We start from the raw sequence: 18,840 nt of genomic DNA on the forward strand, positions 1-18,840 counted from the left end.
AACTAGGCCCAAGGATGTATATTTTTATCCGTTTTACTCCAGTGTTTGACTATATCTTTTCTCAGCTTTCATATTGCTTTGGAATTCCCTTGATCATGCAAAGCAAGACTATAGATGTGTAAACCCCCCCCCCCGCCCCCATTGCCCAAAATTGGAGCACCTCATTCTTCCCTCCTCAGGGACTCCGTGGCCACCCCCCCCAAGGATCAGTGGGTCCTGGTTTCGGAGTGACTGATGCCTCCATCTAGTGGCTGGGAGCACAAAGCCAGCAACTTCTAGGTTATTAGGTCACAAGTACAGCAAATCAAGGACTACACAAAAATAAACCACAGTTTATTCCCTGGACCAGACAGAGGTCATTTAAAAGAAGGGGAAGGGAACAGGTAAAGGTCTTAGAGAAAAAGGCCCCAGCCACTCCCAGAACAACCACTAAAACTCCCAAACAAGAAATACCCCCACCAGACTCTCCCCACAGACCTGACCAGGGAAGTGGGGCTGAAGCTCAGGTTGTAGGCCTGGTATCCCTGTCTATGCATCCAACCACTCTCATGTCCAGCTGTCCCCATTAGCTGGGCAGTAATGAGGCCTGGCTGACCCCTGGCTCCCAGTGCACTGGACTGGCACTACTGGTTTTTCAGCCCCCCTGGATGTAGCTTCTTGGGCTTAAACTCACCATTGTGGAGGGGAGGCTCTGTTTTGGCCATCTGACCAGGTCAGTCAAAATGGCTGCCTCTCCTGCAGCTGTGGAGAGCAACAACCAGTCTCCTTTCCCTCTGGCTCTCCCTCCCTGGTCACTTGACCCCTCAGAGTGAGCTTCACAGTGCAGGCTCTTTGGGGCCAGAAGTTGGTCACCCCAGTGTGCCAGTCCAGTTCCTAGGTGTGTCCCTCCAGCACAAGCAGATAGGCAATCCCAGTCTTTGCCTGTGGGAGCTGTGCCTTGTCTCCAAAGTCCCCAAACTTGGCAGGCAGTGGGTACAGATAGATACATTGCTAGCTCAAAAGATGGAGCATTAAGGAATTGTATTGGTGTCTGTCCTGTAAAATGCTCCTTCCTTAACGTTCTCCACCATTGTCAGCTTTGCTTTGTCCATTTCAACTTGGAGCAGTGTCTTCACTCCTTAGCAGGCTACATTACAGAACTGAAGAGAAACCACCAGGTAAGTGATGCTTGGAGCAATCTGAGCTGACTGTGCTACATACAACCTCTAGAATTCGGAATAAATGAGGGGTATAGTGCATGGGACAAGTTCCCAAGTATACTCTGGTTGCCTTACCCCGCTCTAGTAACACAAAACAGCCAGAAACATGGCTTCACCAGCCAGCTGAGCTGGGTTTGTGGCTGCTTTGCATCATTGGAACAGCCCAAAGACGCCAGTATGGTGGTGAATTGAGCTCTGTGTGTTGATCTGAAAGTGAATCTAATACAAATAAAAAGGATCACCTGTTTGAATTTCCTTGTGATCAGGCCCCTGTTTTAAATTTCTTCATCTAGGGCCAGATTTTTAGAAATGCATGTCGCAAATCAATGGTATGCATCCATGTCCAGTTCACGTGCAATTTGGTGCACACATTTCTATAAATCTGTCCCTTGATAATGAAACATAACAATTTAATGAAAGAAAATGCAGAAGAATCAGGGCCAAGGATTTTGATACCTGTACTCACATTGAGTAGTACCTAACTTCCTGAGCCGTGTGACTGAAATCAATGGGACAGCTCAAGGAGTAAGAGACGAGGCTGTTTGACTAAAGTTATATAATCTAATCCCTTCAAAAACTGCTCTAGCTCTTCTCCACTAGGACGTGCACGAATGTGTAAATTCCACCCTGTAGTGTCATGACTGGTAATGAGCCCAGGTCCCAGTGTGTGGTTCAAATCCCCACTCCTATAATTCTCTGAAATCTGAAGAAGGCCCTTTGCAGAAGTGATGGATACAGCAATGGGTGGAATGCAACAAGCAAACTGAACAACCTAACAGGCATGGCACATTTCAGACAAAAGCATGATTATTTATTATTTGTGTAGGGCTGGACCGTGAATGTCTTGATAGTGTGCAGTTACTCACACAAGTAACACAGCTGAAATGGCTGGGTTTATTTGTGTGAGATACTGCTGACCCATGTGAGTATGGGGGTCACAACCTGATCTGTAGTCCTGGCAATATGCTGGGTGCTGTACAAAATAGAGACCTAGTCCCTCCTGCAGGGAGGTTAAATTCTAGCTAGACACGCAGCACGTGTTAGACAAAGTATGCACCACCTGATGAAATGCAGCTCCGCACTCAAAGCAGTGTGGGTGGCTCTAACATATTTTTAGGCTTTGTAGAATTCAATGTTTATTTTTTAAATAATGTTGACATATACTATGGATGTTTATTTTTAAGCACTTTTTCGATCTCTATCGATTTAAATTTTCACATTTGCAGAAAATTGTGGGGGCAGAGTGTCAGACAATAGAGTGGGCTGGAGGCGTGGAGATACAAAAAGGTAAAGCTTGATGACTGTTAGAACATTAATTGTCAACATCGTATGTCAAAGCAGAGAAAGTAAATATCCTTAAATCAGACAGTCATTCTCCAGTGGCATTTTCTGTACTTTGCCTGTTAGTAAATTTCTATTAACATTGATGGAAATATTTTTTCATTGGTTTGGGTGTGTGCGCGTGCGTGCAGTGAAATCGACATTTGCCGATAAAAATCGAATCCTTCCAAGCGTACATCTTTTTCATGCCCTTCTTTCCTGGGTGGATAATTGTGGGTAACTGTGCAGCACCAGATCCTATAAATTACCCTTGCCAGGTACTCAGAGAGGAAAGGCAGAAAGACAATGCTGCCCACCTTTGGAGACCCCAAGAGCTCTCCTTGTGTTTTTCAGTCAGCCCTGAGGCACAATCTGGACCAGTTCTGTGTCACTATGGAGACAGTGATCCAGTCAGGTCAGGGGAGAGGAAAGGAGAGTTCGTCTGAAGAGTCACCTCTTCTACCCAATGACAAGAAAGGGACTCTGGCATGCAGTGAACTGCTCCAGCTCATTCCAGAGGGAGCTCCAGAGGTAACGTGGAGCTAAGCAGCAAACATTTTCTCTCTGGCTTAGCAAGAAAGCTTCAGTGGGATGGGTTTGATTGACTGTACATTTTTATACGCAGAGCTATTAAGTGAATTTAGTGCTGGTGACAGCCCTGGAAACGGAAGCCCTCTAGCTATCTCTAGAACAATATGAGCTGTGGCAAAGCAAGCTTGCCCCCGGCTCCATCCCTGCCAACTTGGCTCAGCCCTGACTCCCTGTCAGGATGAGGTTGTTCAGTCTCCATGGCCCACTTAGTCCTTTGCCTCTCAGCTGGATCTGTCCGCTAATAACAAGTGTGGGGTCTGTTCTGTGAGGTTGACACCAGCATGCTGAATCATTTCACATTGGGCCCAACATGGCTCTTGGATGGTAATAACATTCTATCTCTGCTGACCTGAGCTGTATTTGAAGCAGTGACTTAGCCAGCACTGTATTCCATTACTGTTCCTTTGAGCCATCTAGTAACCTCACTTATATTGCCATTAAGGACAGAGGGCCTGATCCACATTTGCAGTAAGGCAGTGTAAAGGTGTGTATACTTTAAAGTGACTGTAACTTAGACCCCTTTACATAGCCAGAATGGTGTAAATGTAATCAAGAATCAGACCCAGATAAACTTAAGCTTCTGAGTGCAGCCAGGATCCCCTTGCTTTACGGGGACTTTCCTCAGTATTTCCAACCCTTTGTGTTCATCCCATTTTTCATACAAGAAATATAGCTACAAAATGTCTTTGGTGGCTTTTGCACTATCTACTGTTGTAGGAGCATCTGTTTTGGGGCTGGATCAGGAATAGTAAGGAGAAATGCATTAAGAGTTATCATTTAGTATCCAATACATCATCGACTGGGGGGCAAGATGTCTCCTTGGTAGGAGATATTGGCACCAATATCTAAAAGGTCTTTTTCGTCTTTGATTCCTATGATTGCCCCAAGACTTTATCACCATGGATAAATCACCCTAGAACTCTGTCACCATGGGCACTGTGAAGGTATTGATGTGTGGAGTGCCTCTGATGTTGATCTCATTCTTGTTCCAGGTGATGGCTCAGCAGCTGTTGGTGATCTTCAGTGGCTATTATATCAGACTCTTGATCAGTGGTCAACTCCCTCAGGTCATCATGTTAAGGCATGTGGAACACATGAATATCCCCTGCCTTTGCCAGTTCCTAGAGACGAATGTGCTTGACACAGGACACTGTTGGTTCAAGGCCAGGTGACGTGAGGGGCCTGGAATGAGTTGTTGCAATTAATACTGTTCAAATACAGAGGTCCATGGAAGAAGCCAGGGCATAGGGAAGTCCCGGAGAGAGATGCAACTGCATCAGGGATTTGTTTTGACCAATGAGAGGTCAGTAATGAGGTGGAGGACATGACTTTAGTTAAATATTCAAAATCCCATTCAGAGACAATAAAAGAGACAGACACCTAACTGCCTAACTGCCTTCTTGCAGAGGAGCAAAATCTCATGTGAAGAAGTGAATTGGGCTGCTTACAAATGTGCCTTCCTTACTTCTCGTCAGGTCTGTTGGCCGTCCAATACAAATAGTTTCATTTAAGTGTGTTTGTAATGAGCTATCAACTCATGCTGGCAATAGTGCAAGTAAGGATCATGCCTGGATGATACACAGCATATAAAGTTCATATTGTTGAATGTTTAATGCAAGGAACATGGCAAGATCATGGCTAGTTAAGTTTCCTCTTTTATGCTCCACTCATGTTCCTTTCATCATGCATGTGTGATCCTTGCATTTTTCCCAGCATGGGCAAATAACCTGGCTATTGTCTTTATTTTCTTGCACAGACATGCTCTATTTTATTTGGCCCTGGAGATCAGAGCATGACATCTCTCATGCTTGCTCCACCCCAGCAGAAACTCACAAACTCTTAGCATCCCATTTGTTCTGGTCTTCTGTTGGTATTTGTTGTTTGCTAGGCATGGACACTGCACTCAGCACTGTACAAAACACAGAAGATGTCACGACCTCTGACCTGGAGAATTGTTAACCTAGGAGCATGATCAGAAACATCCCCCACTCCCTTTTACTCTATCAGGAGTTAGGGGTGATGAACAACTTCCAGAAGGTGCTCAGCATCTCACATTATTAGGCCTTTAAAAAACAGACAACATGAAGCACACTAAAAAATCTAAAGCAAAGTTCTTTATTGAGCATCTTTTCTTCAGTTTTGGGACAGTATTTTGGGGGTTTTTTTTGCTATCATTTTAAATGACATGGAAAAGGAATTAGTTTTAAGCAGGAGACCAAAGTGTCTGCTTGTTACCGGGTTAATTTAATAAACAGCAAGTGAACAAAGTGCTTAAATTATACAAGTAATTGCATCCTGGAGTAATAACCGTGACTGGGCAATCAACATACAAGTCAGACGTGGCTCATGCTTTCCATCTGAATCCATCGGACAACTGCAGACTCTGTCAGCTGGTTTCAGCAGGTAAACTTAAGGCTATAGTTCCATGGAGGAATTGATCCAGTACACATGGCAATAGGGATTTACATGACCTCACGACCATGACAGGCTGTATCTGTAAGATTGTAGTAGCTGCCTTAGGCACCCAGACGACCTAGTGACGATCAGGGTATATGGAGCTAGACAGTCAGTTGTAATGACGTGCTCCTGCCCTGTTATTTCTAATTGTAAAGTCCCCTGAATATCTTATTTCTGTTGATGAAACACATTCATTTGTAATTTGCCTCTCCATGGAGGCACTTAAAGATATAATTTAAACCAAGATTCACGCACTCTTTCCTATTACATAGGAACATGGGAATTGCTAGACCACATCAGACTAGTGTGATCCAGCTCAGTATCTTGTCTCCGACAGGGGCCCCTGCCAGACGTTTTTGATGACAGAGCAAGAAAATCCATTGGGAACAATAAAAAAGTAACCTGCTCCCAGGAGAAATTCTGTCCTTACCCTCCTCGTTGGTCTATGCCCTGAAATGTGCGGTTTATGTCCCCTATAACTATTTGTTAAGTGTGGATGTTCGCGTTATCCATGTAAGTGTCCAATCCTTTTTTTGAAGCCTTTTTTCTGCAGAGAAATCCTGGTTCCTCTGAAGTTTTTAATAATGACTTCAGTGAGCATTTCACCCCCGGCCTCAATAGTTTCTTGTGGCAGGAAGTTCCACATTGTTCTGAGCAGGCCTTTGTCATGAAACTCTTCCAACAGACCAGCTTATGGTAACAAAATAGAAAATGTTACCTCTGGTTGTCTTGATAGGGCACTTGACTGGGAGTCAGGACATTTCGGTGCTAATACTGGGCGAGCAGCTGACCTCAGGCAAGCCACTTCCTCTCTTCGTATCTGTCCCAGGGTGGCCTTTTAAAGGAAGCAGGTTCAGGCCAGAACTGGTGCTCCCAGTTTGGCTGATTAAGAGCATGGGGTGGCACCAGAGGGAGAGTCAGAGAGGTAGGAGGTCCTTGAAGATAGCTGGAAGAGGTTCCTGAGGCAGCAGGTGGTGAGGTTTATGGCTGACCTCCCCAAGCTGGAGAAGGCTGAAGGCAGTAGAGCAGCATAGGGACTTTCCTGCTGACTTTGAAGCCAGAGAGTTGAAGATGGAGGGCTGAAGCCAAGGGGGCAGCGGAAGGGCTTCCTTGCCGGTCTGTCTGAGATGAGTGGTTAACACAACTGGGGAGAGATGGCTGTTCCCCTGGTGAGGATGACGTCCCAGCAGAGAGGTTAGTGGTGGGGGTGGGTGGGCTGCCCTCCAGCTGGAAGGCCGTCCTAGCAGAAGGACAGGAGAGGACAGAAGATGAGCCCAGGTGTGGTGGATGATGCCGGAATGTGACACATGCTATGCTGGTGAGCTAGATGTGGTGGGATTTTTAAAGACTATTTCCAGACAGGGTGTGCCCTGACTGTTTCCAGGTGCATGAACGCTACATGAACCCTTCACATGAGGGAGTGATAAGTGGACTGTGTTCAGGGACGTTTGTTAAGGATTATTTGCACTATGTTTTTGTAATAAAGTGCGCCCCCCCCTCCCCCCAGAGGGGGATTATTGAGGCAAGAGAGCCTGTCATGGAGCCTTTCTGAGAGGGGAATAGCCTGGTGCTGGAGCTCCCAGGTGCCAGGGGGCATCCAAGGATGAGGGGGAATCATTCACAGTACTGCTGAATCACTTCATTCCCTCTGTCTGTCTTCTCTGTTATGGCTGCAAGCCGTTCTTTTACCACGTGTTTGCAAACACAGTAAAACACCAAGGGGCATAATCTGGGCTGGGGCCTCCATGGCAACCGTAACACAACTAATAAATAATTCACTATGTACGCCAAAGGAATAAATGCTTACAAATGGAGCAACACCAAAAGGCCATCAATGTACAGTACACTTGCTTTCATTAGTTTTTATTTCTGGTTGAATTGCATGTTTGTAGCACAGGAAGGATTCGGACTTGTTCATCTCCGCACAAAGGAGTTTGTGAATCTGTCGTCATTGTTCACTGTGACAATACAGGGAGAACTTCCCAGAAGAAAGGAAATCAGATCACCAAGGGCCAGATCCATCCACCCATGTAAGGGTGGTGTCTTCCCTCCATGGGCCAAATTCTGCTCCCTCTTACTCCAGTGTAGACCCAGAGTAACTTCATTGAAATCAATTGAGTTTCTCTGCTTTATGACCGTTTTAGAGATGATTTTTAGCCCTGAAGGCCAGATTCCGTTCTCTGTTACACCAGCGTAAATTCAGGGCAACGCTGGTCCAGATCCTCGGCTGGTGCAACTCAGCATAGCTCCAATTAATGGAGCGACACTAATTTTTATCAGCTGAAGATCTGACTCTATTAACTTCAGTGAAGTTACTCTGAAGTTACACCAGTATACATGAGACCAGAATGTGGCCTGATATACGTATTGAATACGACTTTGGTTTGAGAAGGGTAACATATTCTCCCTGGCCCCAGTATAGAGCATGGAGTAAGTTTTCGAGGCAGCAGTTATAGCAGATGCTGAGCGTCGGACTTAATTTGTCTTTCATCCTGGGAAATCCTTGTGGCAAGGGGTTAGTAAGGACAATTCATATTGTTATACAAATGCAAGATGGATTTACTGGTGAACACGCATTTCTGATCGCTGGGGAGCAGACCAAGACCCTTGCAGAATCAGAGAGAAAGAAGGCCTCAGGCTTCCAAGGAGGGCCCTGAGGCCATCTACCCTCAGGATCCGCAGGGCTGTTCAGGGCCGAGCATCTTGTTCCTAGCGACGGCGCCCGTCACTCGGGGGCCTTCTGATATCACCGTGTTTACATCTGAAAATGCAAGCGCAAGAGAGGAAAGAGGAGGAATCCGCAATGTTAGCCATGGGAATTAAAAGGCTTATCCGTCATGTGAACAAAGCTTCGACATCAGCTAGCTAGGAGGCTACGTTCCAAGCCTTACAGCGGGAGATTGTAACACAGAACAAGGGAAAGCTGAGGCTAGGTCTACACTGAAAATGCTACAGCTGCACACCGGCATCTGTAGCGCTTCAGTGTAGACATGACAGTGCCGGGAGGGGTTCTCTCAGTGCTGTGGTTAATCTACCTCCCCAAGAGGTGGTAGCCAGGTCCACGGAAGAATTCTTCTATCGAACTAGCGCTGTCTACACAGGGACTTAGGTCGGCCGAACTCTGAAGGGGGGTGGATCTTTCACACTGCTGAGCGACATAGCTGTGTGGATCTAATTTTCTGGGGAAGACTAGCCCTGAGAACAGGAGCCCAGATTTATATTAGAAAATGTTTTCAGTCTTAAATAGCCCAGCCAGCAAAGCTTCCAAGCGTCGGCAAAAACGGGCTCTTGTTGGTGTAGTTATTTCACTCACTGAACCACTATAAGCAGCTCCATTGAGTCCAACAGAGCTATGCTGATTTACACCAGCTAAAGAGGAGTCTGTTAGCTTAAAGGGGAAGTTTAAATACCACTGCCAGGGCAACTTATCTGACACCAGTTAAACTGCGATTCCAATTCTGGGCCTCTCTGCGGCCCCACCCCACCTGGCTTTCAGTGAGCCTGTTGAAAAAACTCTTTGTTTTTCAGTCACAAACAGCGATGTTGACATAGCTAGGCTGGCATAGGCTTCATGGCCACACCTCCTGCTGCTGCATATGGCAATACAGGTTGATACTGCCAAGATCTGAACTCACTTACGCTTAGGGTGACCATATGTCCTGATTTTATAGGGACAGTCCCGATTTTTGGGTCTTTTTCTTATATAGGCTCCTATTACCCCCTACCTCCGTCCCGATTTTTCACATTTGCTGTCTGGTCACCCTGCTTACACTAAAGCAAATCAGGACAAACTGCACTGAGTTACATTGGTGTAAACCTGGTGTGAGAGGAGAATCAGGCTCATTACCTTGACCATGTAAACCCATCACTCACTGCTTCTCTTAGAGCTTGAGCAAATGATTTGGAGCCCTTCTTTGGACCTCACTTCTTGTGCCTCAGTCTCATCAATCTACTATCCAATTGCTGCCACATTTTAAAATCTAATCTAAGACTCCTGAGCAAGGGTTCGGACAGCAATTCAGTTAGCCTTATCTTATCGGAAAGTGGTGCACGCTTGGTATATTCTACAGCAATTTAACAGGAATAAAAGTGCAAGTCTGTCAAGTGACAGCCATATTTTGTGTCTCCAAGAGCTGATCAGAAAGGAGGGAATGTCCCAGCTGATTCATTGGCTAGTAGCAAGGTATTGAATTTCAGGCAGCTGGGAGAGCCGCAGGCCTCCTGGGTATTGCATGAGCCATCTGCAAAGTCATGCTGACTTCTGTGTTTTAAATAACTTCCTCTAACTGATGCAGCCAGCGGATGGGGGTAGGGCTGAATTTGGTAATGAAAATAAGAGATATGTTTGCCTGGTGTGTGATAAGGCATTTTGGCATCAAACAGGAAGCCTGCTGGGGAGACCTAGATCTGGGAACTTGAGGGTGTTAAGTGCTTAAACAGCTTATGCCTAATCTGCCCTATGACTCTATGTGGGTCAGTTCAATGTGAAGTTCAAGTAAAAAATTTATACTGGGATTTTTTTTAATGGTGTCTCCTATTGGGCAAATAGACAAGCTTTGAAAAGACTTCAGCTAATCAAAAACAAAGCCGTGTCTGTAAGGAAATGTCGGGGTGGGATATTGCCTGGCCATAATAATTTGCAGCCTACCCAAACTTACATGCCTGGCTATGGCACTGCCATGCAGCAGAAGTAGGAATAGACCCTAAGTCTCCTGAGTCTTGACCGGCTGCATCCCATCTCCTTTCTAATCTAGTATGCTTGTTGCCCCCCACGACAGCAATCTTCACGACAGCTCCAGCAAGTCCTTTACTTACTTTGGTTCTGGCTGTGGTCCGCTGGGTGGGCCGGGGTGGCAGGGGGCTCCTCATCTCTGTGGCCACATAGGCTCCCAATCTTTGCTGCCACATACCTGCAGCCTGCAGAGAGAAAGGAGACCATTGTTTTTTATTCCTCAAGCTAAGGGCAAATATTTGTTGGTCCCTGTGGGGCATTGGGGAAAAGAAGCTGCACAAGGCACCAAGGTGGTAGGGGTGTTCACAGGAGCAAATCATCCCCTCTCTGATCCTACCTGAGCTAGGGACCCAATAAGTCACCTTTTCAGCCATGGTGGGAGTCAGGGGGGATGTAACAAATGGTCAGCAAAATGTCCAGATTGCGATAGAATCAATAGAATCAAGTTACACCATTCAAGGTAAAAGCTTGGGGCAAAGACTTTCCTTCTGTTCTGTGTTTGTACAGCACCTAGCACCATGGAGTCCTGCTCCAGGACTAGGGCACCTAGGTGCTATGCTAATACAAGTCCATTGCCTGTCAGGGTTGGAGAAAAAGCGCTGAGAGAGCGAGATTCGCACTGATACCACAAGAGATCTTGGCCAAAAAGCACAGAAGTGAAGGTAGTTGGTCGCAACCGGACAAAATGGGCCTAGCTGCACACTTACTAGCTCCAGTTTCATCCTGTGTAATTCTGTTAATTTCAGCAGAATTATTCCTGATTCACCCTGGTGCAAGTCCACAGTCAGACCCAAAGACACTCAGTGGAGTTGCTCCTGTTTTACACCCGTGTAAATGAGATCAGAATCAGGCCTAATGATTTTTTTTTTTAATTAATGAGCAAAGTTTTACTTTATTCCTTAGATAGTAACCCCCCCCGCCCCACTCTTCCCCTCCCCTGCCAGACCTAGCTAGACAAAGTATATGATGTTATTGTGGGAAGGGAAAGTTGTGGAGAGCGCCAGCTGATAGGACTTTACCTCCCCTTGCAGGGTGACCCAGCAGGTATCACAGAAGCCTCCCTTTTGTCCACGGCTGGGATATACGCCACTGTGGAACAGTCCCTCCCCGCAACAGTGAAGACAACACCCATGTAAGGAAAGACTCTTTGCGAAGGCTTGGCAGCTCAGACTGCATTAAAAAGAATTCACTCATCATCCCACGAACGGCAGGCACCAGTGATAGTCGGGGGCACACACGTATTTACAAACCAAACCTCCCCCTCTGCTCTGCTTTGTCCAACCCAAAGAGGTTTCCTTACCATTGATAATTACTCAGACCATCTCTGCGGGGCTTCAGCCTGGCTGTGCTTTCTTGCTGCTCGGGCTCGGCCTCTGCTCGTCTCTCACACTCAGCTGGGCTGTGGTTTTATTTTTTAACACACTATTTCCTCCCTCCCCGGACGTTGCCCCAGTAACATGAGTCATGTGGCTCGAAGGCCAGAGGATGTTGTGTAAATCTTTGCTATTGTGCCCTCCAGGTAGGGCTGTGAGGAACAGAGTTTCGATCCTCCCCTGGCCTGGGTTTTGATCTAACCTACATCGGTGTATTGCCCAGGTTATACAGGGGTTGGTTAGGCATGCAGAACCTTTGTATCTAAATGGAAGCAGCCGTCCCTGCTGTAGCTCCACTGACTTACGTGAAGTTACAACATTGATGCATTTGGCCCAAGCTGTGGGACTTGCTCCAGATGCCTGAGAGAGATCCAGGAGTTAGCTGTTGTTCAAGCATGGTTCTGCCTCCTTAAAAACACTGTGGGGGTGAATCCCAGTCTCTGAGCTAAGCCAGAGGATGTGGCCCTGATGCAGTGCTTATCTGTATAGATTAGGCGTGAAGGGAGAGGAAGCTGGATCCTTCTGTATTGTCCATCCAATGTCCACCTGTCCCCATGTCTTCCTTCCAGAGCAAAGATCTCTGTGGTGCACATGGACCACATGTATTACACCCCCTCTCTACCCCCACGCACAATCCTATCCCCTCCTTACACCATTTCCACAATTTGAGAGTCCGGTCGAAAAGGGAACCTGGCAGCGTCCAGTCAGATCTACTGACCGGATGCTAAAAGTCCAGTTACCGAGGGTAGGGGGAAAGTGGCAGCCTATCACCCGGCCCTGAAGCGGTGGCTGCCATGGCAGAACACGTGCACCAGCTTGGGCTGCAGGCCACCCCCTGGAGGAGCACAGTTTGCAGGGCTGTGGCAGAGGACAGAGTGCGGGGGCTCACGGCGAGCAGGGGAAGGGATTCCCAGCAGACATGGAACATTCCCCGAGAGGGAAGGGAAGCAAACTGCCCCGCCAGCCAGCGCTTCCCCCAGCCGCGCTCTCAGGCAGCGCTGGGGCGGGGAGGGCTCGAGCGGACGGGAAAGGGGGCTGCTGGGCAGACAGCTCAGAGGGAGGTGGGGAGCTGCCAGGCAGGAGGGTCATGTCCTACCTTGCCAGCAGAGCTGCCTGGCTGCTCCCGTCTGGCTGCAGCGCTATTCTGACCTGCACTCCAATGCGGCTCAGGTTTGCAAGTCCCTTGGGGCTGGAGTTGAGGGGGGAGACCAGCAAGCAACAGGGGGTGGAGGGGAGAGGAGTGAATAGGGGGCAGGGCCTTGGGGAAAGAGGTGGTAGACCTCTGTGCCTGCAGAGCTGCATCAGCAGGATTGCTGCATTTCAGAGACAGCTTTTCCTCCTGAGAGATCTGCCATCGCAGTGAGGCTGCTGCATCCCCAGCTCATCGCTCTGCAGCACTAGGGCTCACCCCCATGCCAGGCCCAACACAGTCTTAATGGGGCTCAGAGTCCCGCTGCTTGGCAACCCTACTGCAGTTCTGTTGCTCTAAGAGGAGCAGCCCTTCCCTCAGCATCTCTTAGCTGGAGGGCAGATGTCTCTGTTGAGGGCCTCTTTGCAGCGAGGGCCCACAGGAGTTCCTGCAGACTGTTGCTAAGGCGATGCACATGCTGTGCTCTCTCAGGGTAAATTTTCTTTTGTGCTTTTTTGTCATTGTTTTCCACAGGGTAGTCTGAAAGCCTGTGCTTTGCTCTTTGAGTGTGGAAAAGCAACTATTCTGCCAACACACAGCCAGGCTGCACTAGGGGTAAGGTTGCAGCCACACTGGATCAGACCCAAGGTCCATCTACTCCAGAATCCCGTCTCCAACAGTGGACATCACCGAATCATAGAATATCAGAGTTGGAAGGTACCTCAGGAGATTATCTAGTCCAACCCCCTGCTCAAAGCAGGACCAGTCCCCAATGTTTGCCCCAGATCCCTAAATGGCCCCCTCAAAGATTGAACTCACAACCCGAGGTTTAGCAGGCCAATGCTCAAACCACTGAGCTATCCCACCCCCCCTCCTGATGCTTCACCGGGAGGTATAAGAACCCTTCAGAAGGCTGATATGGGATACCTGCCTCCCGCTCCCCCCCCCCCGGTCTCTAATATTTAAAGATTGGCTTAAACCCTAAAGCATTGGGTGCGGGATTAAAACAAAAACAACCCCCCCACCCATAACACAGCACACAACTAACAAAATCCGGTACCTTCATGAGCAGCCTGAGCCAAAGACCAAGAATTAGATGGACACGAGAAACCATCTTTCCCCTCCACTCAGCCCAGTCACTGTTGGGACACAGTGACCGGTGAGCACTGCTGCTGTCTGTGTTATGCCTGCTTTGCGGATACAGAAAGGACCGCAGCTCTCATGACTGTCAACCTTTCACCTTCACGAAAGAACTGAGAAGAACAAGGATGATTGCAGCCCACATCTTGTGGTTTGCTAGGAATAGATGCATCTGTGCTGAGTCTTTATCAGGCAGTCTGATTTGCTCTGGGCCTTTGGGATTGAATATATTTCTGAGGGAGTTATCGTTTGGAGACTGTATGTACTGCATAAGGCAGGGGAGTCTTGGGTTTTTGCATTACTGACACAGCACGCTAGATGGCGATAGATTAAAGAGAAAAGGTCTGAGGTGCAAGCGGCTCTCATGATTAATGGCAGAGAAATTCACCAAGCCCAAGGCATGAACTGCGCAAGGAGGTCATGGGCTAAAGAGAGAAGCCAGTAGTGAAATACCAGAGCCACTGTGTATAGCCAGCACTCACTATGTACTCCCAGGATGATGACACAGAGGCATCTGTACAAATTATAGACCTCCCCGCTGGTACCTAAGAAGGCTCCTGGCCCATCTTGCATGCCCTTGTGTCATGTTCGCCTTCTGAAAATGTGATGACTCTGCAAAAATGGCACCTTCTTAATCAACAGATCTGCTCCCTGGGTGTATTCAGAGTCTGGCCTACTGATTTGGGTGACAAAAATACATTTGTACTATTTTTGTTTTACTCTTGCTAGCCACGCAGAGCAACCCAGCGAAGGGAGAGTGAGCTGGATTCTATTCCATCTCATGCATCATCAGCTGCATTGTTCACCAAATTCCAGTTACAGAATCTGTATTATGTATTGACGTCACTTCATGAGCCCAGAAGAATCCAGCTTGACTTTTAGGTCCCAGGGTGGATTTTCAGGGATGTAGTTAGAAAAAGACCTCTCCAATTTTTTACTGAGCAAATTTTACTTGGTGCGGACTACAAGCCGTCAAGAACACTATCCCCAATAATGTCACGGCTAACCTGGTGGCTGAACTTTGTGACTTCGTCCTTACCCATAACTATTTTACATTTGGGGACAATGTATACCTTCAGATCAGCGGCACTGCTATGGGTACCCGCATGGCCCCACAGTATGCCAACATTTTTATGGCTGATTTAGAACAACGCTTCCTCAGCTCTCGTCCCCTAACGCCCCTACTCTACTTGCGCTATATTGATGACATCTTCATCATCTGGACCCATGGAAAAGAAGCCCTTGAGGAATTCCACCATGATTTCAACAATTTCCATCCCACCGTCAACCTCAGCCTGGTCCAGTCCATACAAGAGATCCACTTCCTGGACACTACAGTGCTAATAAACAATGGTCACATAAACACCACCCTATACTGGAAACCTACTGACCACTATTCCTACCTACATGCCTCCAGCTTTCACCCTGACCACACCACACGATCCATCGTCTACAGCCAAGCTCTGCGATACAACCGCATTTGCTCCAACCCCTCAGACAGAGACAAACACCTACAAGATCTCTATCAAGCATTCTTACAACTACAATACCCACCTGCGGAAGTGAAGAAACAGATTGATAGAGCCAGAAGAGTTCCCAGAAGTCACCTACTACAGGACAGGCCTAACAAAGAAAATAACAGAACGCCACTAGCCGTCACCTTCAGCCCCCAACTAAAACCCCTCCAACGCATTATTAAGGATCTACAACCTATCCTGAAGGATGACCCAATACTCTCACAAATCTTGGGAGACAGGCCAGTCCTTGCCTACAGACAGCCCCCCAATCTGAAGCAAATACTCACCAACAACCACATACCACACAACAGAACCACTAACCCAGGAACCTATCCTTGCAACAAAGCCCGTTGCCAACTGTGCCCACGTATCTATTCAGGGGACACCATCACAGGGCCTAATAACATCAGCCACACTATCAGAGGCTCGTTGACCTGCACATCCACCAATGTGACATATGCTATCATGTGCCAGCAAAGCCCCTCTGCCATGTACATTGGTCAAACTGGACAGTCTCTACGTAAAAGAATAAATGGACACAAATCAGATGTCAAGAATTATAACATTCATAAACCAGTCGGAGAACACTTCAATCTCTCTGGTCATGCAATCACCGACATGAAGGTCGCTATCTTACAACAAAAAAACTTCAAATCCAGACTCCAGCGAGAAACTGCTGAATTGGAATTCATTTGCAAATTGGATACTATTAATTTAGGCTTAAATAGAGACTGGGAGTGGCTAAGTCATTATGCAAGGTAGCCTATTTCCCCTTGTTTTTTCAAACCCCCCCCCCCGACGTTCTGGTTAAACTTGGATTTATGCTGGAAATGGCCCACCTTGATTATCATACACATTGTAAGGAGAGTGGTCAGTTTGGATGAGCTATTACCAGCAGGAGAGTGAGTCTGTGTGTGTGTGTTTTTTTTTTTGGGGGGGGGGGTGAGAAAACCTGGATTTGTGCTGGAAATGGCCCACCTTGATTTTTATACACATTGTAAGGAGAGTGGTCACTTTGGATGGGCTATTGCCAGCAGGAGAGTGAGTTTGTGTGTGTGGTTTTTGGGAAAAAAAAAAGGGGGGGGAGGTGAGAAAACCTGGATTTGTGCTGGAAATGGTCCACCTTGATTATCATACACATTGTAAGGAGAGTGATCACTTTAGATAAGCTATTACCAGCAGGAGAGTGGGGTGGGAGGAGGTATTGTTTCATGGTCTCTGTGTATATAATGTCTTCTGCAGTTTCCACAGTATGCATCAGATGAAGTGAGCTGTAGCTCACGAAAGCTTATGCTCAAATAAATTGGTTAGTCTCTAAGGTGCCACAAGTACTCCTTTTCTTTTTGCGAATACAGACTTACACAGCTGTTACTCTGAAGTCTAAAGGACAATAAATACAGTCAGTAAGGAAACCAATAATGGCACTTTTAGAGTCCCTTTCTGGGGAATAACCACATTTTGGTCCTGATTCTTCTCACATTCACCTGGGTGTAAACCAGGACTAACTCCATTATAGCCAGTGGACAAATTGTGGTGTAAAACGAGTGCAAGAGGAAAATCAGCCCCCTCATCTTTATTCTCTTTAATGTCTCTTTGTTCTTGAAGGGGCAAAGATGCTCCTGTACTTCAAAACCCGCTCTTAAAAATATTGGGCTACAACCTATTCTCTGGGAAGGCTTGCCTTGGACCAGATCCTCGTAAGTCAGCATAGCTCAGCTGAATCAGTGGACCTCTAGCCTTATGTGCATGCCTGCAACTGCCATGGATGCGTTTTTGAGCTACCAGATTATGCATCTGCCATTAGAATCTGGTTCTTTGCCTAAATTAGTCTTTTATGATCTCCGGCCATTGCACGGCTATTGGTGAGGCTCCAGTGGGAGAGAGGCAGAAAGTCCGGCTTTTCTATGGTTTGTTTCCCGTCCAGTGTTGAGACAAAACGCCATTCTGAGGAGCTCGCTGCTCTGCCCCCACTGGCGTGGTCTCACATGAACGGTGCGTATGAGGTCACACTGTCAGGGGTGGGATCATGCAGGCAGGGGTGGGGCCACACAGTTCCCAGAAGCAAAGGCGGATTAGGGGTTTGTGGGGCCCTGGGTCAGAGCAAGTGGGGGCCCCTCCCTACCCCTTCCGCCTGCAGTCCTCCCCCTCCCCCGGCACTCTTGCCGAGAAACTGGGTTGGGGGGTGGGGGCTTCCCCAGCAGGAGCGCTGGGCAGGCGGACTGGGTCGAGGCACGAGGGTGCCCATTCTTCGAATTGGCTGGGGCCCCATTGGCCCAGTGGCTAATCCGCCAATGCCCAGAAGTACTGGATTGTCTGCTATTCTGGGGATGCTGCTGGCCTTTTAAGTACCGTGTTATCTAGCCTGGCTCAGTGCAGTTCTCCAGTACAGTTTCCATGACCACTGTGAAGAGGGAGGCCCCACCAACGACCCATCACCCCCTCTGGTTGCAAAACCTGTCTCTGCCACTGGTGTCTCATGTCCTGGTAGGACGGGGCGGGCAAACTTTTTGGCCTGAGGGCCACATCAGGTTTCCAAAATTGTATGGAGGGCTGGTTAGGGGAGGCTGTGCCTCCCCAAACAGTCAGTTGTGGCCCAGTCCCTGCCTTCTATCCGACACCCCCACCCCCGCTTCTCACCCCCTGACGGCCCCCCCCCGGGACTCCTACCCCATCCACCACCCCCTGCTCCCTGTCCCCTGACCACCCCTTGGACCCTCCACCCCTGACTGCCCCCTGCTGCCCCATCCAATCCCCCCCATTCCTGACTTGCCCCCCAGGACCTCTGCCCCATCCAACCACCCCTTCTCCTTGACCCCAGAACCCCTGCCCCTGACTGCCCCCCGCCACCGCATCCAACCCCCCCTCTCCTTCCTGACTCCCCCCCAGGACCCCTGCTCCATCCAACCCCTCTGTTCCCTGCCCTCTGACTGCCCCACCCCCTATCCACACCCCCGCCCCCTGACTGCCACCCCCAACTCCTCTGCGCTCTATCCAACCCCCAACTCCCTGCCCCCTCACTGCGCTGCCTGGCGCACCCGTGGCTGGTGGCTCTACAGCCGCGCTGCCCAGAGCACCGGGTCAGGCCGCGGCTCCGCATCTGCGCTGCCCGGCCACCCAGAGCCTTGCACTGGCCGCACGGGGGCGCTGAGACTGTGGGGGGAGGGGCTGGGGGCGAACCTCCCGGGCCTGGAGCTCAGGGGCCGGGCAGGAGGGTCCCGCAGGCCGGATGCGGCCTGCGGGCTGTTGTTTGCCCACCTCTGTGGTAGGAACTAGCAGAGACTTAGGGCAGGTCTACACATAAGACACTGCACTGGTGCAGCTGCACCACTGTAACACTTAATGGAGGATACCCCTGTGTTGACAGGAGAGCTTCTCCCGTCTG

The 18,840-nt window shown here is 48.5% G+C and overlaps 1 protein-coding gene and 1 long non-coding RNA gene across 2 annotated transcripts in view; one reads left to right on the forward strand and one right to left on the reverse strand.

The window, feature by feature from the left end:
* Positions 1–5,369, forward strand: part of TMEM268 (transmembrane protein 268) — a 14,040-nt gene extending 8,671 nt beyond the window's left edge. Inside the window, exons 6-8 of the mRNA XM_077836041.1 lie at positions 1,077–1,157; positions 2,874–3,050; positions 4,103–5,369. Of these exons, the coding sequence (XP_077692167.1) occupies positions 1,077–1,157; positions 2,874–3,050; positions 4,103–4,282 (438 nt within the window). The 3' untranslated portion in view covers positions 4,283–5,369. The remainder of the gene's footprint in view (positions 1–1,076; positions 1,158–2,873; positions 3,051–4,102) is intronic.
* A 2,035-nt stretch (positions 5,370–7,404) lies between these two features.
* Positions 7,405–11,744, reverse strand: LOC144276142 (uncharacterized). The gene is made up of 3 exons (XR_013348190.1): positions 11,600–11,744; positions 10,383–10,484; positions 7,405–8,328 (listed from the first exon to the last, which is right to left on the reverse strand). It is a non-coding gene; the product is annotated as an uncharacterized LOC144276142 (long non-coding RNA).
* Between the last annotated feature and the right edge of the window lie 7,096 nt (positions 11,745–18,840).

The sequence above is a fragment of the Eretmochelys imbricata genome, chromosome 16, assembly GCF_965152235.1.
Source record: "Eretmochelys imbricata isolate rEreImb1 chromosome 16, rEreImb1.hap1, whole genome shotgun sequence".
NCBI lineage: Eukaryota > Metazoa > Chordata > Testudines > Cheloniidae > Eretmochelys > Eretmochelys imbricata.